Source organism: Oreochromis aureus, linkage group 15 (genome assembly GCF_013358895.1).
Source record: "Oreochromis aureus strain Israel breed Guangdong linkage group 15, ZZ_aureus, whole genome shotgun sequence".
Classification (NCBI taxonomy): domain Eukaryota; kingdom Metazoa; phylum Chordata; class Actinopteri; order Cichliformes; family Cichlidae; genus Oreochromis; species Oreochromis aureus.
In genome coordinates, this window is record NC_052956.1 from 7,033,510 (window position 1) to 7,057,732 (window position 24,223).

The 24,223-nt window shown below is 39.5% G+C and overlaps 1 protein-coding gene across 2 annotated transcripts; it reads right to left on the reverse strand.

Annotated features, from left to right (window-relative positions):
• Positions 1 to 357: 357 nt before the first annotated feature.
• Positions 358 to 12,707, reverse strand: LOC116309569 (elongation of very long chain fatty acids protein 4-like). 2 transcript variants are annotated; one of them, XM_039598554.1, is made up of 9 exons: positions 12,633 to 12,707; positions 12,320 to 12,490; positions 12,081 to 12,245; positions 9,099 to 9,190; positions 8,341 to 8,528; positions 7,146 to 7,226; positions 5,879 to 6,050; positions 4,283 to 4,410; positions 358 to 1,762 (listed from the first exon to the last, which is right to left on the reverse strand). In XM_039598554.1, exons 4-9 carry the CDS (start codon positions 9,163 to 9,165, stop codon positions 1,466 to 1,468), a joined length of 933 nt encoding a protein of 310 aa, XP_039454488.1. In that variant the 5' UTR covers positions 9,166 to 9,190; positions 12,081 to 12,245; positions 12,320 to 12,490; positions 12,633 to 12,707; the 3' UTR covers positions 358 to 1,465. The 2 variants fall into 2 exon arrangements, with proteins under 2 accessions (XP_039454488.1, XP_039454489.1); XM_039598555.1 differs by lacking the exons at positions 12,081 to 12,245; positions 12,320 to 12,490; positions 12,633 to 12,707 and adding an exon at positions 9,430 to 9,468.
• Positions 12,708 to 24,223: the final 11,516 nt, after the last annotated feature.

Genomic DNA, 24,223 nt, shown 5'->3' on the forward strand with positions numbered 1-24,223 from the left:
AGGCTTCTCTTTCAGTGACCTGCTTTCCTGAGTAACCTATGGAGTGACGTGGAAATAAGCTCTTTTGGAGCTAAAGCCAATTTGCCCCCAAAGATTAGGGCAGATCTGTCTGAGCAGGCCAAACACACATCCTACCTCTGCCTATCTCTCTCTCTCTCTCACACACACACCTTTAAGAGCTCTTTCCATTGTACAGATGGAAATAGGAGAGATGAAGTAAGTAGGACAAAGGGAGAAAATTGGAGGTTGGAGGATGGGAAGACTAGCTTCTGGGAGTTTAGTAGATGATTTGCAGCTGAATGCACAGACGCTCAAGCCAAAACTAGCACAAAGACACACAAACACAACCTATGGGGTGCTGACATTGTCTTTATTTCAGTTATATGTGCAGCCAGGGAAAGCTGTGTCACTTCTGTTTTAATAAGACAATCCTTTTCCTTAAATAAAAAGAAGAAGCTCTTCTCAAGATGACTTTCCCTGTCCGTTCTACATGGCAGTGAGACAATACTGAGCTGTACATCAATCTCTTATTCTTGCACCTCAGCTACATTGCACAGCAAAAAGAAATAACGACCCACAGAAATGTGTATTATAACAAAGATAATCATAAATTAGCGTTGACTCTATAAAAAAAACTACAATTTCACCATCCCCCCCCGTCAAAAGTATTTAAAACCAGGTTTTTAATCCACAAAGCACATAAAGAAAATAGTGTATCACTCTGTAAATGCAGCACAGGTAAATAAAGTCAGAGAAGACAGTGAAATTTGAAGTCTGGTAGATGGTGCAGATGACTGCAAAGAGCTGATGGCAGATAATGTAGAGACATGTTTCTTTTGTTTGTTTGCTAGCCATGTTAAGGTAAACTAAGTATTTGTAAACAATGATTACCCCCCAAACCAAAAAGAAAAAACAAAATCTGAGTTTTGCATGTTTTTTTTTCCTTGTTAACAGTTTAAACGAATTGATACTCATTGAAAGCACTAGAAAATAAATTAATTTAGCTTATTAAACACTATTAAGCTTTTAAACAGTACTGGAATCCAGAGTACAAAAGTTGGAGGTGGATTCCGGTTGAAAGTAAGTGGATGCTGAGCAGGATGCGGTTCCTTTAATATTTTGGTCCTACTATGGTCCAAAACAGAGCTGGACAGAGGAACGGGGGGTGGGCCTACATGAACAGCAATTTTCTTTCCTTATCTGGATTTAATTAAAAAAGAAAACTGTCATGGAGACAACCGACACTCTCGTCCCCTTAAAACCAGAACCATTTACAGACACACCCAATGAACACACACTGCTAACCATTCACTTCATCAAGTTGGTCCCAAATCACATCCATCCACTTTATTTGCAGGGATGATCGTCTGGTTTGAACTCTGTTTATCCCTCCCCTCCCCTCCCTCCTTCTCTGGCCCGTAAAACAACTGTCTGCTTTATCGCAAAGCAAGCCCTGTTTCCTGCTTTACTCCCTTTTCGCTCTTCCTTTCTTTTGCCTCGTTCCGTTGTCCTCCTCATCGTCCTCCTCCTCTTCCTCCGCTTTGCTATGACCGTTAGCCACCACAGAGGAGCCGTTTGTTATGGGCTTCCCTCCTTTCCGAGAAGAGGCAGGCTTGCGTCGGTAAGCGTGGTAGTAGAAGTTGGCGAAGAGGATGATGAAGGTGACGGCGTAGCCAATCAGAGCCCACTGCATCCAGCAGGGGAACGGACAGCCGGTGTAGAGGGAGTGACCGGCATGGCCGATGGTTACGTGGAACTGGATCTGGTGAGCACGTAAGAAAAAAAGATTAAAACACAGGAGAAGCAGTCAGAATTTTTTGAATATGCTACTACCAATTAAAATTGGAGCAATCACTGAAACAGGCAGAAATCAGTAACAAACGAAGATCCGCCTTCGTCAAGAGCATCTCTCTAGCTCTTGATGAAGGCGGTCGCACTTTTCTCCTCCTCCTCCTCTCCCTATCTTCCCTGCTTAGCCTCTTGTGTCCTTGTCTAGTCTCATTTTTTTTGTATTACTTTTCCCTGGAACACTCTCTCACAGTCTGTTCTCTAAAACCTAAAAGAGGAATTATGGATTTGATCAACTGGTCCCTGAATGCAATTGACACCCTTTTCTCAACGAGAAGTCTGGGCTCGGGTGAGCCTGAGTGCTGAAGATATCTACCTATTCAGAACCATGATAACAGGGTTCTTGCTGATCGGAGCTGGCTTGGCCCTGGCTTATCGAAGAATTAAGAAAGCGGAACCGGCTGTTCAAACCCCCACAAGGCTGCCCGCTGGGATTGAAACGATGGGATGAGGCGTGAGTTTCTCAAAATGGGCTCATTGAGTGCAGCACGGATAAGATCCTGGAGAAGCTTACGGCTGCTGTGAATACTCAGAACAAGACCTCTGAGTGCAAACTGGATTACATCTGGAGGGGCTCGCTCGGAATAACATCACGGAGCGCAAGTTTGATAACATCATGGAGAAGCTCACGGCTCTCCAACGGGAGATTGAGAGACCAGTGTCAGACTGTTAGAACAGCTTTGAAATTCATATGAGTTGTTCGCACTAAAGTAAAAAACACCATCACTTCATGCGGATACCCCTTCGGGGCCAGCTGCGGTCTCAAGGCTGGAGCTGAACAACAACACCCTGATAACGGACTGTGTTTAGACTGTTCTTCCCATTCTATGCAAGGCCACCTGGGTTGGCTGGAAGACTGTTTACTTAGCCTGGCAGGGCGAAGGACACCGTCTCAGCTGAACTCTGGACATACACATGCACACAGACATATATATGTACACATGCAGATGTACACTCATCCCCCCTCCCCCTCCAAACGCCTTTGATGCTTATTCCCTTCCAATGCTTACGGTGGATCAAGGAGACCAGCGCATAGGCTGCAGGCCCGGATGTACTGTCTGCATTGGCTGTCTCTCACCCTTTACCCATCCCTATTGCTTGTCATGTGTTTCTTTGGTGTATTAAGAGTTTTTTCATGTGCTATGTGCAGAGGTGTTTTTTTCTGTTCTCAAACTGATCTCCCTGTTGGAGCTCAGTCTGGGGGGAGTTATTTTTTTCTCCTTATCTTTCCTCATGTTGTGCTTTTTCCATGTTATACCCCTCTGACCTGTCTTCCCCATGTGATGTTTGTGTAATGTATGTATGGTCGGAAGGGTAAGACGGCGCTGGCACGGCTGGCAGCCTTAACCCAATTTCCCTCGGGATGAATAAAGTATGATCAATCAATCAATCAATCAATCAATCAATCAATCAATCAATCAATCAATCAATCAATCAATCAATCAATAATTGCTTAACACTAAAGCCTACATATTGTCTTTCTCATGCATACAGCTGTTTCAGAGGGATGACTTCACTCCTGTTCTCAAGTTTAATCTCAGTGGTTCACCACAGTGGATGGATCAGCATATCTGATTTGGCACAAATTCTACACCGGATGCGTTTCCTGATGCAGCCCTCCCATTTATCCAGTCTTGGGACCAGGGACTAGCCTGTGATCCCCTGAGTTTGCGTCTCCTCCCAGTCTCAAACTAGGGATCCACCTTGTGCTAGACTAATGTGTTAGCTACTACACTATGGAACCTCTAGAAGTATAATCAGTGCTAATAACATTTATTTCCTAAAAGCCTATTATCACTATATTAGAAGTTTATAACAATTAAATAATGTTTCATACTGATATGATACCCAATTGTATTAATCTTTAAAATGTGAAGATCTAAGAGGAAAATATAGATTTAAAGTTGATTTTTTAATATAACATTAATATTCCCTATGTGTAGAATAAAGAATACACTGTCAACCAATTTTCAGTCATAAATGTGGCAGACTTAAAAGACTCATTGCTGATGGAAAGGTCTAATTATGTCTGTAAGAGTTCAACAAATTCAGATATAGTTAATTAAATACAAGCAAAAAATTAATTAAGCGCTCATTTGTAGCACATTTATAGCACATTTATAGCAATTCATTATTAGCCTCACAACCTCACAAGTTTATTATAATTGGGGGGGGGACATGTAAACTATGTCTAGTGGCGTCATATATTAGCAGATCAGTGGATCTTTAGATGATAACCATTGTCACTAATAATCACTCTGGGGTAAGTGAAACCCACAGTGTCTGTCATTGTCCTCACAATCAGCTCAGGTAATTCGGAGAGGTAAAAAACACCAATCACACTATGTTAGCATACAAAACTGTTGGCTAAACTTTCACAATCAATAACGTCAAGTTATTTGATAGATGATGCATCCCTAAAGGTGCCACTTACCATCTGGATAATGGTGAGGTATTTCTTCCACCAGAGGTACTTCTGCATCTGAGGTCCCAAGGCAGCCAGGCCATAGTACCCGTACATGAGGACGTGGATGGAAGAGTTGATGGTTGCACCAAAAAATGCTGTGGAAACAGTTACATTTATATCAGAGGTGATTAGGGATGGGTACCGGTATCCGGTGCCATAATGGCACCGGGTCTGACATAAATGGTAGTAACCAGACCGAAAAGCAGCGCACATTTTGGTGCTTTATTTCGGTGCTTTTTTTTTCCTGAGATGTCATACATTTTGGATTCTAGCCAATCATTTGACCTTTCCAAGGATAGTAGGCGGGCCCAGGTACGTACGTTCTTTTAGAGCAGAGCTACAGATTAAAAATGCCCAAGGCGAAGTAGTCAAAAGTCTTGCTGTACTTCACAGCAAAAGATGCAAACTCAGCAGCCTGCAACAAGTGCTTTAAGCTGATACTGTGCAAAGGAGGTAACACCTCGAATCTGATGAAACACCTGGCGGCGCATAGCGTTTTTTTTAAAAGCCGAGAAATGCACCGTATTTGATAGCTTGCTGCGAGACCTCACACCGTGCACATCTACTGCGGGTGTGGTGCCTGTTATCGGACCCGGAGTTAGCAACATCCCCCAAGAACCCGAAGAGTAGAGTCCTGGCTCCTAGCCCTGTCAGCGTAGCAGAAATGATGACAGATGATGATGGCAGCGGCAGCCGTTCTTCTCTGGGTGAGTAGCTTCATGTTGTTCGTGTGTAATTTACGTTGAGTAGGCTAACCACGTTATTAAATTAATGCACGTAAGGTGAACTAGCAAACACCGTCGTAGTTACATGCGGCTGTCTTCTTGTTTGATAGAGTGATACCATATGTGCCCTATAGCCGGAGAAAAGGCTAACACTGTTATCTTTTTATGAAAAAACAGCTAAACATGAGAGGTTTTCATCATCATCATCATCATCATCGTTTATTTATATAGCACTTTAAAAACACACAAGGCTGACCAAAGTGCTGAACAATAAAACATAATAGATACCATAAGAATAATAAATACAATAAAATAATGAACATAGCAAAAACAATAAAATATAAGTAAATACAAGTCAGTCAACCACTGAGTCAAAAGCCAGTAAATAAAAATGCGTTTTCAATCTGGATTTAAAAACCATCACCGATGTCGATTGCCTAATGTGAAGAGGAAGATTATTCCAAAGCTTAGGAGCCACAATAGAGGTTTTAGGACAAAGTTTGTGTTTTCCATTGTTTGAGCACCGGTTCCAACCAAAGGACGTATGTTGTATCAACAGAAAAGGCTAACTTGGTTATCATTTTGCAGAAAAACAAGAGACTGCTAAAAATAAAAACATAAGAGGTTTTTGGACAAAGTTTGTGTTCTCCATTCTTTAAGCACCGGCTTGAGCACCGTTTAAGCACCGGCACCGTTTTAAAAGTACCGGTTTGGCACCGGTATCGGATAAAACCTAAACGATACCCATCCCTAGAGGTGATGGTGGCTTTGTTATTACTAAACAGCTGTAATGTGCCTAAAGTACAAAGACAAGCTCTAGTCTGATTCTTTGACTCACATTGCCCACCGGGAACCCATTTGATTCCAATCCACCAGAGGATGAACATGGTGCAGTGATGGTAGACGTGGAGGAAGCTGACTTGGTTGAACTTCTTTCTCAGTATGAAAAAGACAGTGTCCAGGAACTCCACTCCTTTGGAGATGTAGTACCACCAAAGAGCTGAGGCTATCTAAAGATATAAAATGAGGCAAGGTGAATTATCACGGCACACCAAGGTGAATCCTTCACATAAGTCAATAAACCTTTTGAGACCATGCATGGGGACATTACATTTGACTTCTCTGAGTTTTTTTCATCATATATTTCACTCTTCTCAACACAGACCTCTTATATCCCTTGCATCCTAAACAAGAGCTCAGGTCTCAGGAGGTTAAGGTCCTATTTAGCTCTTTACAGCCTGTGTCTGATTCCTTTTCCTTTTCTGAAGGTTTCTTCAGTGAAATATTGCTGGTAACAAATGTTCTGCAAATAATGATTACATAGAGTTAAGATCATTGTAAACAGAGCCAATGGCAACTGTTGCAACATCAGAATCCCACATTAAATAAAATATGTAATTATATATTTAGAGTTATTGGTACAATATGTATTATTATTTCTTTAGTGGTGAACTCTAGCTTATTGGTATTCTTCTTAGTACACAAATAAATGCAGCAGTTTCCTTGCCTGTTTCCTTTGTACTAATAGAAACTCTTTAGATGACAGAAAAATGTAGCAACTGAGGATCTTTGGAGAGATCAGCAAATCAAATATTTTTTAGTAACCCCTTTATACTAACACAGCATGTCAAAATCTCTCTCTCTCTCTGTGTTATCCTATTTAACTCTGTCGCAGTACAAATTACTCCCCTTGTGACACACAGTACACAAGGTTGCTCTCTAAGCCATCTTGCTCTGGCATCTCTTATCCTTAAGGCCATCATGAAAGAGTGAGGCCTAAAGGTGGAGATGGGGCGGGGCTTAAGGGTGGTGAGACTGACTGGTCCCGCCCCTCTGAGTGTCGGGCCAAACCCTCTTTGTGCTGAAATCCTTAGGCTTATAGTGATATATGTACAGTCAAGAAATGTGGCTCTTCTTTCCTGTGTCAATACTGCAGCCCCACTGCTTTACAAGAGATTAGTAAAAGTGGTAAAAAAATTAGTAAAAAAAAGTGTCATATTAATGTTATTTTACCCTAAATATGTCCAGTGCAGAGGTAAACTGTGTGCGAAGGATGTTCACAGATTGCTGTTCAGATATGTGTGCGTGTGAGGGAGGGAACCTACCCTGACTTCATTGACATCATTCGAGTAGTTTACAGGCTGACAGAGGTAGCTGTACCCGGCTGCTCTGGATGCTATTAGGAGCTGATGAGAGGACACAAATCACAAAGTCAGAACAAGGATGAGAGCAGAACACCAGATCCTGCCTGTGATTTGTAGAGACCGACAACTACTGCAAGTCACTCCTGTTCAATAACCCATTTTCATGTAAGCACTGTTAAAACATTAACAACACACAGAGAGCTGGACTGAACATGATATTCATGCAAGATAGGACCTTCAGTTGATTAAAAATTATATGAAGAATGTAAGCAGACACTAATTTGACTCAAAAAGATCAAATTAGTGAAAGAGACTATGTGGTCCTATAATTCACATGAATCTCCTCTCTTCCATTTCTTGTAGAATCGAACATGTTTTGCAGACGCATTGCCATGTATACAATACAAGACTTTGGTAATGTAAATTACTAAATATGATGCCTACTCATCTAAAGTCACATAGACAGTTAAAAAATATGCATATCCAAAAATCTAATTTCTCCTAAGTCTTATGCTTCTAATTGACTGGATATATGACGCACCAAATAAAATATTTGTTTATTTATTCAATACAAAGGCTTCCATACTAATCTTACTGGCTGCCCTCCAGTTTCTTCTAGTAGGGAGTAAAGGCAGTTCAATCCACATGATGGAGTTACAAGAGAAAATGGGTAATCAAGGAAGCTACATCAAACCCCTTCAGGTAAGAGTTTTGAAAACGCTGAGCGGACTGAAATGCTGTTAAATCCTGTTCACTGCAAACATGTTATATGAGCATTGTTGCTGACATCAATAGAGATGACTGCAAATAATGGTTACTTGACAGTAAGATTTTTCTCTTTATTAGGGGAAGAAAAAAAATGTTCATTTGATTAGCTCCACAATCTTTAAAGCTGGAAACTGAATTCACAGACCTGCAGAATCTGTGTCTTACATACATTTCCTTTAATAAGCTCTAAGGTATATTTCATGTATATACAAAATATATAGTGTAAAGCCTTGTTTATGTTTGTTTGTAAATTTGATGGAAAAAAAATTGTATTTTCAATTTAGATTCTGCCCAGAATCTGCCAAGCCCCATATCATGGCTCTTTTAAGCATCTAGTACCTCCTCTTTAAGCTATCATCGGTCCCTCAAAGGCTACAGTGGCACTCACCTCTTTGGCGATGTAGAAGTTGAGGACCACCATGCTGAAGTTGTAGACTATGAGGGTCTTCCTGAGTGTGTAGGGCTGGCGATCTTGCATGTATTTAGGTCCTGCCCACAGGAAGATCAAGTACAGGCAGCTGATAGCCAGAGTAGGGAAGGGAGAGGACATCATGGGCCAGTGCTGAACCCTCTTGTCTGATGGTAAAAGGGTTACAGTTAGTTTTAAGGGTTGGGAAAAAAAACAAAACAAGTTACAGCTGTAAATATCAGGATGGATCCAACTGAAACATTAATAAACGTATGTTGTAAAGTTGACCCACAAATCCTCCTAATCTTTATTAATCGCTTGATATTTTTGTGTGGATCAAGTTTTTTTCTAAGGACACAGGCTATTAAAGTAATATATTTTTTCATTTCTTTTTATGGCTCTATAGAAACAGTACAAAAGATGTAAGTAGAAGGTAAAAATACTCTTCTTGGCTCAAATAGAAGCGGACAAGTTTAGTTATGCATTTCCTCTTTCACTTGATACACACACAGTTGCAAACACACTTGCAAAGCATCAAGTATGTTTATGTTTGCAGTTTTCTGTGCACTCCGTATAGCATCAGCAAGCACATCTATACATACACAAATGACTGCATGATGATGAAAATTATGCATTATGCAGCCATGTTGAACATACCATGCTGTCACCCCACAGATGTGCATATGTAGTAGAAGCTGCTATTGCGTGTTGTTTCCAAGCAAGAGATCCCAGCTTACCTGCTATAGTAAGGCTCCATTTGTAAAACTCTACAGTGTCATTCACAAGATGCGTTACAACCTCCATGGCTTTGCCTTTGGTCTAGATTACACTGTGGTGGAGAGAGAGAGAAGGGAAGAATGTCAAAATCAGCTAGAAATGCTTCTCATGGCAGTCTTTGCATTTATTGCTAAAATATGCACTGCACTTACACTGTATTGGTAAATGATGTCTGGACTAAAGTCAAACATTTCAACAGCTCAAATAATATGTTAAATGCATGTTATGATAAATGCATGGTGAAGTTTTTTCTTTTCACTCTTTTCTCCATTGAAAGTGCACATTAGTCACCTCTTCACCGCAAACCTCCACAGGAAGTTGATTATTATGATTGCTGGCACTCCCATCAGTTACAGATAACTACAGGAAAATGGATGGAGGATGCTGAGTAATAATGGACACACAAATAAAAACTGCACACATATAAGACAGTAATAATGCAGAGGGCGATTTGCACCCCATTCAGGGCTCGCAAAATCGCTAGCCCGATGTCCCGGGGCTAGCGATTTTTCCAGTCGGGCTACCAAAATCTATCTCAGCCCTGCCCGTCGGGCTATCATAGGAAGGAAAAATATATGTCAATGCTTTTGCATTCTTTCGGAAATGTAGCTGGGTAATTATGTCATTGGCATCGGTGAGCCACTGTCAAAATGTGACATATTGAAATCGCGTTTGAATTTGCGCTTGGTTTTTGCTTTCACTTTGCGATCGCGGGAACTGTGTATAGAGAGCGGCAGCACTGATTGGTGAGTGACGATTAATTGCGCACCAATTCGTCTGACTTCGTCTTATCACTCATTAGCTTACTATTCAAACCTGACAAGTGAAATCTCCCACAGCAAGCTTAAACATGTGAGAGGTTGATCGTGCAGAGAATCGCTGACCGTTATGTGAGTGCGTGTGTAAAAGCAGCAGGATATATATTTTAGTTCTGCTGAGCCAAATAAGACGGGTCAGGGTGAGAGAAGGGGCAGCCAAAGAAAAGCCTACCACAAAACGGAAAAGTTATGACAAATCAGACTATGAGGCAAAAAGAAAGTGCAGCTTTATGGTTTCATGGACAAAAGAATTTCTGTGGCTGCAATATGACAAGCTAAATAACCAGGGGTGCACATAAATGGTTGCAGGAGGTGAGCTGGCTTCAAACAAATGATGAACACACAGAGATGTGGTGCAGAATGTGCCGTGAAAATCCCACTCTAGCGGACAAAAACAGTGCCTTTTATATGTACGCAAACGCGCGTTGCAACTTCTTATCTGGTGCGCGTCTTTTATTTTGACAGCGAAGCGCACCTGCGGACCACTTATGTGCACCCCTGTAAATAACATAATGTTCTGCTGGATGTGTTGTTGGTTTTCCCTCGATTTCTGAGTCGATAAGCACCTTTGTTACTGGGACCAGTAATTTTAAGAAAGACCCCCATTAGAACCCATGAGAAATGCAAGAAATGCATTATTGCTCAGTCTGCAATATCTTTCCCAGAACAAACACCAATTGCAAATAACATACTAAAAATAAACCTGAAAAATCTGTTTAGAACAGCGTACTATGTTGCAACGAGTGAACTACCATTGGCAAAATTTAGCAGTCTTTGCAAACTTCAATCAACCTCGATCTTGGTTCCACTTATCTCTTATCTGTGACTTCAGTGGAAATTTCAAATTCAGGATCTGACACAGACTGATTCATGTTGTACACAGTTCTTACAAGTTCATAGAAATTTCTGTTCAATTAGAACCAAGTATTTGAGATGATGATTGTAATTTTTATACAATGTTGTAATTTGTGTTTCAACAATTTTTTGATTAATGTTTTGTTTCCTTTACAATATTATACTTTAATGTATAATATTGTAAAGGAAACAAAACAGGAAACAAAACATCAAAAAATTGCTTTCTTTTTTATTCGGGCTACTTAAATTTATTTTGGGCTACCAAAAACTGAAGAGTCCCTGCCCGAAGGGCTACCAGGGATTTTGAAATTTTGCGAGCCCTGCCATTGATAAGGCAGCATTACATAACAAACCCCTTTTATCCACTTGAGAGCTGGGAGCAGGTGTCTCTATATTAATCTATAATTAATCCTATGCGTCAGATCAGCTGCCCTTTAAATAATTAATTGCCAAGTGTACAATAACTACTGCCCACCAGTGAGCGCTCAGTGGAAGGAAAGTGTTGAGTGTTGAGCACAGAGTTGCTCATAGATTTATCAGGATAACTTTATTTGCAGGATGCATCACATCCAGTCCAGGGTCCAGGGTTTAGCTGAGCAGCAGAGGGCCGCGGAGGGAGATCAGATAAGAGAGGGTTAACCGGGTCTGTGCAAGAACAAAAAGACTGGGGCGCATGTGTCAGCAGGTTTCGCCCTGACCGCTCAAGAGGCTTACATTCAATTGATCAACGAGCTTAGATGTAGGCCTAAGAACAAATGCCCAACCATTTGACCGCCTGCCGGATGGTTATCTGCCTACATGTACTATGACATACGCAAAAAATAAAAATAAAGAAAGAAAGGAAAACAGACAATACAACCTGCACACTGCACAGCAGTGATATTGTCATTTTTGCGATGGGGATTTAAAAGAATAAACAGATCGCCCTTTTTATTTTAAAAGGGGTCCAACAAGTGATTTACTCCAGTCAGCTTTATTCGGATGGTGGTAACAGGTGGTAGCTTAAAGGCACTGAGGGCTGATATTATAGTTCTTTGTAGCTCGCGAGCCATAGAAATGTGACTAAACGATTCTTCATCCGCCAGCGTTTAAATACATTATTTCTGGTGTACAAAAGGCTCGACCCCTCTGTAAGTAACTCCAAAATTAAAGCTCAAAACTGGTAGTTTTCATGTTTGATAAACTCACAAGAACAAAGTATACTCAAAAACGCATTACAATAACACTTAAAAGCCACGCAGTATTTTTTTTAAAGATGCATTTACTTACGTCCTCGATATTTAAAAGCGTGTAATGACATCCGGTGGCAATATGATGCCCAACTCCTGTCAGTAACTGTTTCGCTCCCTCTCTTCTTCTTCTGCCCTTACAGCTTATCACTTCATTCGCTGCTCCGGTTCCAATTCGACATCAAGCAGCAAATTTGGCAAGAAACTGAAAAAAAAAAAAAAGAAAAGGCAAATGGAAACCTATGACTAAGATTTGCCCGTTAAGCAGTCGGTCCGTACCGGCCGCTGAGCCGCATCTTCTTCTCCCAATCTCCTGGAAGCAGGGAAGCCAGAGCGCATTGCGCATGCGGGAATCCGCTCTACTGTCTCACGCGCATCAGGCGATGGCAGCTCACCTCGTGGCCGTGCTCGCGATGTCGCACTTGTGATAAACCTCGGCATTCACCGTACCTATAAACAATTATATAATTAAGAAGCAAACTAGCTTCGTTGCAATTCATATATCTCAATAAAAATAGATAAACGATAAAAATTTTCTATCCACAGCCTAAAACAACTATATACATCATAGTGGTTTGGCTCTGCAGGTTACCTTGATCGTAAAAACGTCCCTGTCGAATTTCTCCACTAGATGGTGCTGTTAGGCTATCTTTAAGTTTTCAATTCACCGTCCGCTTCAAGACATCGTCTCCTTTACCGCTCGACCAGGAGAGTTTCCTCAGAAGGAAGGCTGGTTTGTGGTGGAGCGAAATTCCCCATTTCCCTTACCAAAAATGTACTGCCAAGGCACAACATTAGTCACCGAATTAATATGGCTATATGTCACTGTTTGAGTTTGTTAGGTTAGTTGTCACAGCCTAACATACAAGTGAAAATTAGTTTTGACTAGTGTGTCAGACTGTGCTGTTTTGGACAATCCAGTACATTTGAAAAGGCTGTATTGCTGTGCCAGAGCCATTTATGGGCTTTTCTGTGAGGAAGGGTGACAGATCCAGCTGGACTGCACTAACCTGGCCCAACCACCAAAAGGCTGTAGGCATCCAGAACAGTGAAGGATGTGAACGTATCCTGTGTGTGTTTGTGTTTGAACCAAGCTACAAGGAACAGGTGTAATGGCTCAGATTAATGCCTTTCTCTCCAAAAACAACTTGTAAACTGACGTCCTCTGTCCATTTGTTTTGATATTGCTGCAGTACAGTTAAGTCCTGTACGATACCCTGTAAATTAAAAACTGCATATACATTCATAGGTCTGTAAGGTAATCATGTCTACATCTGCAAGTTGCTGTGTCACTAATAGACACCTTAATCTTTAAATAGTTTTGACTGCTGTCTGAATTTGGCATTGATCGATTGAACTATATACAAAATAAACTGAACAGCAGATTATGTCTAAACAATGCATGAAACAGTGTGCTTCGTCTGGTGCAATTTATTCAAATTTGCCTCGATGGTTTATTTGCATGGCTCCAGTTGCACTGTAATTATGGTGCTTGCAGTTATTTGCTTCGTTAACAGGAGATCTATCATTTCTAAAATTGACATTCTTTGCAGGGCTGCCTTCCCCCACGCTCCCTCTGATGAGATGAATAACTGTTTTTGTGTGCTTTCTAATAGTTTCAGTGTGTTTTTGTGATTGCAAAAAGGACAAAGTTGCCTCCCCCCCCCTTTTTTTGCATACTTATTCTTTGAGTATTGCAAGAAAGAAACATAGGAAGTTGCTCATATTCTTCCTTTAGACATTTCAGCATTTGCAATCGATAGTGCATCTGCAGCCAAACTGCTGCTGTTTTTTTCTTCTTCTTTTTTTTCATCTTGTAGGTGGTGCAACATGTTGGATGCTAATTGTATGTGTTACAATGTAGCTCATATGAAGTGTTTCATACGATATTAAAACACAAGATTCAGGAAGCAGTTTGTGAAATTCACAGGTCAGGATGTTTACCGTGGGTTTAACCTCAGTTGCGAAAACGCACACAGATACCATCCTCCACACACTTTTGCATTCAAGTTTGGTTGACACTGACATTTTCAGTGGCACATGCACAACGTGAAGGAGGCAACTGGGCTCGGCTGTAATCAGAAATGACTACCAGTGTGGAGGCACAACAGGGCAACCTGGAAGTTAGGCTTGTGAATGAAATGTATTTAATATTATCATTTGACTTTCCCAAATGTCCTGCTTGCTAAGTTTAGTAAAGTTTAAGTAAATTTATTCCATAATTACAATCTAATGTTATAATCATACAGAGGAGCATATCCTGTTGCAGACTTCATATTCAGAAAGCGTGAATGTGAAGTGAAGTGCTCTGAGGTTCTGAGTGTGTGACAGTGGCTACGTAGTAGGGGTTAAAGAGAATATATGCTGACTAGACTTCCTGTCACTCTTCCTATTTTCTATACTGTCATGTTTGCTCTGTCTGTCATCTCACTTCACGCATGGCCAGCTGTATATCATATTGTGCTTTCGCAGCTTGTAAAGTTACCGTCTGCTGATCTCACACGCTTTTATCGCACTTTATGGGCTTCATATTTCATGCAACATCTGGCAGTGCCATTTTCAAAAGGGTAAATATTCCACCGTTTCCAAACTGAGCAAATGCCAGAGCAGAGCCATCTCTCTCAGAGATATATTAGTCTATGATTTATGCTGGAACACACTGTGCACAAACCACCGAACTCTCTGGAAGGGAAATTTCCTTCTGTAGGGCACATTCACAGCCAGCAACCTGGGATAAACTATTTTCCACATACCTCTGGAGCGGCTTTTAAAAAAAAGTCTTTTGGGAATACCGCTTTTCCAAAGCATTCTCTGAACACAGGGAGCGTTTCACATGCTTGAGGCTCTTGTAACTGGGATAGGTCGACGTCAAACCTGCCAGCATGAAGTAGCTGTTTGCATTTATTTGCTGGGAAAAAAGTAAAAACTGGAAGATCCTAACTGTAAGCACATTGTCATCCTCACGCTGACAGAGTTAATTATGATAACGTGTGAGACGAGTAGGGCAGATAGGAATAAAACTGTAACTCAGTCAAGATGTATTTTTGAGTCCAGCCTCTTTTTCAGCACGTGCGGCCAGGAAATTACAGGCCTAGGGAGATTTAGCTCATAGAGTGTGTATATTACTTTTCTCAGTGGTTTCTGTGTGTGTGTGTGTGTTCTTTCTGTAGGTGTGCAGTCACTGCATCCTTAAGAAGGATTAAATCACCACATTTCATATAGGCCAATGCTTTTGTTTCAGGTTCAACACGTGTAGCAACTTCTCACATGGCGCAAAGTGCAACAGTTTCCCATAAACAACGCAGGTTCGTGCTCCTTTAATTAGCTCTCCTGCCCTAGCTCCGGTTTCTCCAATTACATCTAATTGCATTGAATCGTTTTCTTCCACTGTTTCTGTATAATCTGGATCGGGATAATCTTCCATCAGAGTCTTTCATATGGTTTTAATTTAGGACGGCATATCCATCAGGCTGAGATTTAAATGGCTTCGTTCAGTAGCTGATCCCTCTCTGTGTGTAGTGGCTCACTAGATGTGGCATTAGGTCACAGCTTGTGCCACTTTGGGGATAACAGGGCTTTTTTTACTGCTTCCCATAAAAACAGGAATTGAGCTGCACACTTATATATGTTTTCTACATCTGCATGCACACACACACACACTTGTCCTCATTTGGCCTTTTAAGGAACCCCTCCCCCATTGCAGTATGTGGCCACAAGTGCCCACATGCAGAAACATATCGATGATAGAACAACATTTCTCCTGTTTTTCTTTCTTTCTTTCTTTCTTTCTTTCTTTCTTTCTTTCTTTCTTTCTTTCTTTCTTTCTTTCTTTTTCTTTCTTGTTCAGTTTCCCTTCTCTGAAACCCAAGCCATTTTCATTCATCATCATCTTTCAAAGACAGAGTTTCTCTTCTGTTTTTCTTCACGTTGACTTGCGCAGCACTTGGCCATCCACACAAATGTATTCTTAGAGGCTAAGGACGCAGTTAACATTGCAAAGAGACACAAGCAGGACTCAATAATTAAAAATTTTATTATTAGAGTGACAAGTGGGGTCATTTAGAATTTAAAATAACCTCTATTAAATGACTTTCATTAAGGAAAGTTAAATGTTATTTATACTTAGACTACAGAAGCACAAATGTGATATAAGATGTGGTTTTTCTGAGTTACTGAGAATTTAAAAAAAGAAAAAAAAACTTCAAATATTACACGTCTCATTTAGAGCGGACCAACCCCATATAATTTCAAATGCCAAGTATTGTAATTATCTCCAGTACTGATTCTAAGACCAGACCAGTTTAAGTATAGAGGCAGAACTGACTGCTTCAGCAATCCTCTTACGGGATAAAACCCAGAGAGTTAATGAAATCACATTCAGTTCTTACTTTTGTGGAGCAGAACATACAGTTCACGTTAAAAACATAAAGTGTAAATGTTGGATTAAAAGTGTCTTGTTAAAAATGTGTCTCAGAAATTACAAAACCCTGAGAAACTTCCACACACTTGGACACAGGAGACATGCAGAAAATGCTTGGCTCTTATTGAAAGACAGATATCAGTGTGCTGTTGCTGCTATCACATCTAGGAAACTGGCAGCCAGATAAATTAAACAGATTCCCTGCAAGCAAAGTGAGGAGCTTGTAAGATCATTGCTCCTGATAGCATTATGAAAACACACTATATGGTCTGCTATAATATTTTCATTACCTATAGTACAGCCTGTCAGTCACTGCTGAGTGAGAAACCACAGACATAATACAGGAGTTGTCTCAGGGTGCTCTGTGGGAGGGAGCTGGGCTGGTTGGCTTGCTCCCTTCATTTTTGCCTCTGATGAAAACTGAGTCTTGGCTCTGAGCTGCAACTTCTGCTAATAATGAACAACACATATACCATAACCTGTGCAGTGATCTTAAAAGAAAAGTTCTATTTCATTTACTTAATGAAATCTAGACCTGTTCTTTTGGTTAAAGAACTGCTGGAAGTTTCAGTAGTATACAGCAAGAAACCCCACTTATTGCTTCAGCCATACCCCACTGCCTTATTGAAGCCTTTACATTATACTGACAGCCCGATTGCATACTGTGAAAGCTACTACATTTACTTTGTGTGCATATATACAGTCACATTTCATGAATGTGTGTTCACAAAGTGAACAGTATTCTTCTCTACAGCTGTAACACATGATAATATTTTGAGGAAAAATATTTTCTCTGTAGACTAAAGCTAGCTGGAAGCAGTTACACGTGGTTCACTGACTTGGCCTTACTACAGGAAATCTGATTCCCAGGATTTTGTCTCATTGCCACCAAGTCTACCCATATTTTGACTGGGCAGAGCGAAATGTGTCATAGTGCATGGTGGCTGGTGTGATGTAAATCCATAAAAACAAGTATTGCCACTCAAAACAGGAGTTATTGGATCAGTTTTAAGAAGCAAAGCCAGCAGAGAGAGGGCCTGCAACTGTGGGGTGGAAAGCAAGAGTCAACATGAGGCACTTCCAGCACAGTATGGTCACTAATTATATTTACAGCTGGTTCAGGACCAGCTCTGCCAATAAGCCCATAATGGGGACGTGGTTAATGGGCAGGCAGGCTAACAGGCTTTAAGTTTGTTTGAGATCTGCTGTCTACTCTGAGTTTTCTTTCCAGCAAACCTACCACTAAATCATTGAACAAATAAGAAGTACCATATATGCTATATTCTGCTTCCACATAGTTTTAAAGCCACTAATTAATGTGCATATTTAACTATGTTTAGGGTTGAAATGATACAAAAACATGCACTAAAGCTGTGAATCATGCTGTGATTTGCTTTACAGACTGCATCAAGCTAAACTTAACCATAAGCTGTACGTGACAGATGAACACCATGATGGCACTGGTTAGTTTAAATCATATTCGGACGAGAGGGTTGCGCTGCCATCAGCTAAATCGAGCCCTGGCTAGCTAGCTCAGTTAGCAGAGTGCATCTACAATATGATTCACTGTGATATTTAATGGAATGATAGTTTTATCTGGTGAAAAAAAACCCCTTTCAAAACCCAGACTGGATAAATAGCTTAAAATATCACACACATAGTGCTGAAATATGTGAAAATGTGTTAATTTTGGTAGATGTGCGAGATCCTTATTCCAAAAACAACTTTCTCTAAGCAAATGTTTTTTTTCTATCAGTCTGGTGCACAATCAGCATCAATGTATTTCACAGAGGTAAATTACAAACAGCCAAGAGAAAGCTTTTTAATATTGCTATTTATTCTTACAATAATACCCCTTCTTCATGCATGTTAATTCAGTTGCTAAAGTCTAGCTTGTTTGCATGTTAGCTAATTTTATCTTTGTTTCACAGCTCCAGAGGTTATATAATGTTTAGTAGACCACAGAAGGTACAGAAGACTTTATGCAACAGCTTTCACTGATTAACACTCCTTCATAAGTAAGCTGACCTGAAATGCTCATGGGTTTAGATTACCACTGTCAGAAATTGCAATTTGGAGCTGCGACTTACAAATCAAAGTATTCCTTTAGTAACTCTTCCAGTTTGAATGCATTACATACTTTAGCCCTGCTTATGTTAGTGCGTAGTATGGAATTGGGACGCACTAGCTCTAGGTAGGCACTGCAGGTACAGAGTTAGTTAATCCTTTGCCCGACTGAGCTCAAAGTCTCTCACCGCTGTCACGTTCTCTTAATGTTAATCTGAAGTGGATCCACTGCCAAGGGGCTGACCCACTGCCTGCAGCCCTACTGAGGTCAGTGTCTGACGTCACTAGGAGAGGCTGGAGTGCCCTTTGATAATTACTGCCAATAGCCTGGATTTAACATGCCCATGACCTTTGATAACATTTAGAAACCACAATCACCATCACACTTTGTACCAACTTGTTCAAGACTGTGTTCAAGTCAACAACTTACTCAGACTCAGTCACTCAGACGTGTCTAAGCTAAGTAAATAGCCTGTATTTTAGCAGAATAAGTCAGATATGTGGGTTTGTTTTTCTTGATGTGCTGCTAAAAGGTAATGGCTCCTATATTTATCAGACCACAATTTTCTTTAGCATGATTAGTGTGGCTTTAAGCAAGATTGTGTGGACTGTTGTGAGGTTGATCGGTGAATCATGTGTGTCTATCCAAGGAGTTGATTCTTGGTGAATTTTTAATTCCAGGTTACGGGTTTTCACTTAAAAAACTACTGGATTTCTTCAAAAACTGGTGTACACAATTTACAGATTTATAGATGGTGTATGTTAATAACTTTGTCACATCCTGTTTCTCTTATAAGATCCATTTATTTTTTTTATAAAATCACTCAGTAGCTACTGGATGGATGTATAGAAATCAAAAACATGAATATTTCCTTCACATTAGAAAGTAATAACATTTGTAATTCTCTGACTTTTTAAAAATCTATTACTCTCCCTGCATGTTTGAATCTGCTCAATAAATTTTGCATAACTTAAACTGTATTAAATGCTAATTTTTGTTTGTTTGTGTTTAAAAATGACAAAAAGTTTTGTCAGCAATTTAGTGAGTCAGTTGCTGAGCTAGATGTTTGCGTGTTTACTGTTCTGGCTTGACAAGAGCGCCAGAGTAATGTTAAATCTCTAATTATGTTGAACTCAGATACTTTCCTTTAAAGGGAGAAAGAGAGTTTGGTTTAAAAGAGGAGAAGAACAGAAGAAAGAAATCTCCAAATTTCTCAAGAATTGAACTTTATATTTGAGGAACTATAATTTACTGTATCTAGGGCTACAGTTAGATCCATAACCATGCCTGTGTGTTGGATATAGACCTGTACTTTTGCCTTTGTACACTGACAGAGTGGATTTTAAATCAAACAATTAAGATCTGACTGAAATGCAGACTTATTACAAAAGTAATATAAAGATATAAATATATTAGTGCTGTCAATAGATTAAAAAAAATTAACTAATTAATCTCACAATTTTCTGTTAATAATTGCAATTAATCGCAATTACTTGATCAATAGCCTGGCTCCAATTACATTTTTTCAACTTTATATTTTAAGATTGTAACAGACATTTATGCAACACAATGAAGTAAATGCAGAATAAACACAAAGAATGTATGCTGAAATTCAAAGAGAATTTTAATAGTTTTCATCAATCTTTAACACAGTGAAAACTTACAAAAACCCTTTAAGGCCATCAACAGTGACTGAACCCAGGCCTACACGTTAAAGTGAATAAAGGGTGCACAAAACTCAGTATTTAAAACACAAAAAGACACAGCTGAAAACCCGGAACGTTGAACATTTTTCACTTCAAAGGAGCAATCTGGCTTAGTCCTTCTTTGCACTCAGCCAGTTACTGAGGCAGACTATTCTGTTTACATAGTCTGATGACAAAGAAGCACGCTTCTTTTGAATGATGTGACCTGAGAGTGAGAATAATCTCTCACAATGCACTGTGGTTGCAGGGGTTGACAGGTACTTGCGTGCAATAGGTGCCAGCCTGGCATGTGCTCCTTCTCTCTTTAACCACCACTGTAGTGGACACTCTCCTATGTCAATTTTGGGCTCTGCTTTGTACAGATTCAGACAGCAGTCTATAGCATCTTCCTCTTCCTCTGTATCTGAATCAGGAGAACCCAGCAAGCAGATGGACATCTTGCTCTTCTTTGGTGATGGTTCCTCTGTTGTCTGAGCAGATGGTTGGTGTGCATCCGTCTCTGCCATCAGAAGGTCATGTACTGATGCCCACACCTCTCTTCTTTCATCTTTGGAAAGGCATTTAAGGTCTTTAAACCTGGGATCAAGGGCAGTAGCGATCTTCAGCCATGTGTGATTGCTGCTGTCCCTCCGCTGAGCTAGGTCTGTGGTAAAAACCTTCTTAAACCTCAAAACGTAGACTGGGTCATCATCTGAGGACATCTTTTGCACCCTTACTGTAGACACCCTGTGACTGACACACCTCTAAATCCCTGTACTCTGTGAAAATAATCTCTTTATATTTTGTTTTTTAACTGAGTAAAAACAAAATGACAAAGTTTTGTCTTCAGTTTTAACATGCTCTGTTGTGTTAAAATCACGTGACTGAAATGGTCACTGAAGAACAATCCAATATTTTTTTTGTCTTGACTTGAGAAACTCTTTGGTTGGTTTTGTAGTTTGCTTTGGAATATTATCAGTTTGCATTGTGAAGTGCTGTATGATCACTTTTGCAACATTTGGCTAAATCTGAAGACAGAAAGTATCCCTGTATTCATCCTGCTACTTCTGTCAGCAGTCACATCATCAATAAACATTAGTAACTCAGTTCCACTAGCCGTCATACATGCCCATGCCAAAACATTGCCTCCACCATGTTTGACAGATAATGTGGTATGTTTCTGATCATGAGCCGTCTCTCTCCTTCTCCATACTTTTTTTCCACATCATTCTGGTACAAATTCATCTTGATTTCTCCGAAGATTTATTTATTTCTCAATTTCAGAACTGTGCAGCCTCTTTTAGACGTTTTCTGGAAAAGTCTAATCTGGCTTTCTTTTTCTTGAGTGTAACCAGCAGTTCGCATCATATTGTAAACCCTCTGTATTTCCATTCATGAAGGCATCTCTTGATTTAGATTTCAACAGTGATACGCTTCTGTCCTCCAGAGTGTTCTTGACTTGTTTGTGAAGTTGTTTTTCTTAACCATGGCAATAATTTTCCCATTATGCACTTCAGTTGTCTTCTGTGGTGTTTCAGGTCTGCCAGTCAATTAGTCCAGTTGATTTTGAGCTTGAGGAAGTAGGGTAATACGTGCAACAATGCCTGTAATTCCTAAACAGTTAAAGCATTTTTTTTGTAAGACCCCCTGAAATAAAGCTTAAAGCTTACATTTCAATCAACCATTTATTGTTTCATGTAAAAGTGACTGTGGTGGTGTAAGCAAAACTTTGAAAAGTGTGTCTTCGTCCAACCAATTATTTACCTAGTATCATGGTGCTGGGTTTTTTGACCTGGTATTTTGTGTTGTGGACTTTTGAGTCCGAGTTATCAGTTTCAGTTTTTGGTCTTAGTTTCAAGTTTTCTAGTGTTATCTATAGCAGATATACATGGTTCGGTTTTTGGTTTACATCCTATTCTTAGATTTCATTTTGCTATCTACCTTTGTTTATGATTATATTATATTATATTATATTATATTATATTATATTATATTATATTATATTATATTATATTATATTATATTATATTATATTGTTCTCTGTGTTAGGTGTTCTCATGTTTTACTTTGCTAGTCTTTGTCTCTGGGCCTTATATTCAGTTTCATTTCCTTTTTTTGTTTAATTAGTTCAGCTTTGTTTCGTCACGCTCCCATATCCACTTCCCTTGTTTACATCATGTGTTTATTTAAGGCCTCAGTTTGTCTCAGTTCCTTGTTGCGTCATACTGTTTGCATGAGTGGTTTCCCTGGCTGGATTTTTGGATCCATTTTTTGTTTGCCCTTTGGATTTTCAGCTTCATCTAAATAAAGATTTGTCTTTTGTTTATTCACTCAGTCTTTAAGTCTGCATTTTTGCATCCACATTATCCACTCATATGACACCTCTAGCTTTATAAACTACAAAACCAGCCTACACTGAAGTGAGATTGATGTGAGAGTCTAATAAAAAAAAAAACTGAGTAGACTGAAGCCAAAAATACCAAGGAGCAATGGAGTCAATAAAGAGTTGTCATATATAATTTAGATATAATGGTGTCTGCACTGACAGTCATTAAGTGTATTAGTATATTTCACTATTAAGTCTGACTCAGAAACTATGTTTTAACAGACATTTAAAAAAGAAGTGGGCTTTTATACAAAAATGCATCTCCCTTTTAGATCAGCATAAGCTGGCTTCTTTTGTGAGTCACTCTAAAGCAAGTCTTTGTTGTCTGTGGTCATGATGTAATTTAAAAATTTGAGCAGACATCATTAGAGTTTTTGTCTTTGTCTTTAAAAAAGTGACTTTAATTTGTGTATCCACCAACCACGCTTTGTAGTTTTTGTTTGTCTAGTTATTTTCCAGTTGTCCTAAAGACTATTTAGATGTCCCACAAACACATTTACATTGTAAATTTGATGACTGCCATTATATTGTTCTTGCAGTTACAGTTTAAGAAGAAAGGAATAAAGTGCAAACACACACAAGGAATGTTTGCATGCTTATTTGTGCATGCCTTTTATTTGTGCGTGCTCATATTTTCAAGCTCATTGCCAGCTGCTTGACAAACCATACACTTTACCTACATACAGTAAATCTGTCTCATAATATTTAATGAGAGACTATGTACCACTAATAGCTCATTTTAATTACACTAGATATGTATCTTAATTGATCCTTTCCTGACCAGCAACCAAAACTTCTGTTATGGTTGAGTGATTGTGGCTGGGAAAGATATGATTAGCATCCTTTTGAATCCCATGTGTTTTATTCAGCAAAAAATTAGTATCTACATGAGAGAGTTGGCCCTAAAAAGCAACATAAAAGTGCTAGTCACTTAGTGAAAAGCACTTATTGGGTTTCTTTTATTAATTAAAAGAGAAGAGAAGACATTATTACTATCTCTGTGTCTTTATTTTAGGCAGCTACAACTAGCAGTATAGCTTAGCATAGCACAATAATTAACAAATAACACTCACTGGTCACTTTGTACAACTGTTCAGCTGCTTGTTAATGGATGTTTTCCAACAACATTCTTTTTAAATTTACCAAGACTAACAAGAGTCCAGGGCCTGATGAAATATGTGACCAGATGCTAAAAACATATGCTGAGCAATTATGCAGCATCTTTTCTTACATCTTTCTCTTATCACTTCAGCAACAGAAGGTTCCAGATGTGTGGAAAAACTCAATTATTACTCCAGTTGCAAAGACTACAAAACCTACATCACTAAATGATTCAAGGCCTATTGCTTTAACATCTGTAGTGATGAAATCGTTTGAAAAGCTTATCAAGAAAGAGATTCTGCAGCAGGCAGAAAAGCTTATTGATCCACTGCAATTTGCATGCAGGCGTTATAGGGGTGTTGATGATGATGTGGTCACTTTACTAAATTTCCATCTGGATGGGCCTAAAGCTCATGCTCAGCTCCTATTTACTGACTTTTCTTCAGCTTTTAATCCCATCCAGAGACATCTCTTAGCTGATGAACTTCTTAACAAGTTTAAACTTGATTTCAGTCTTGTTAGT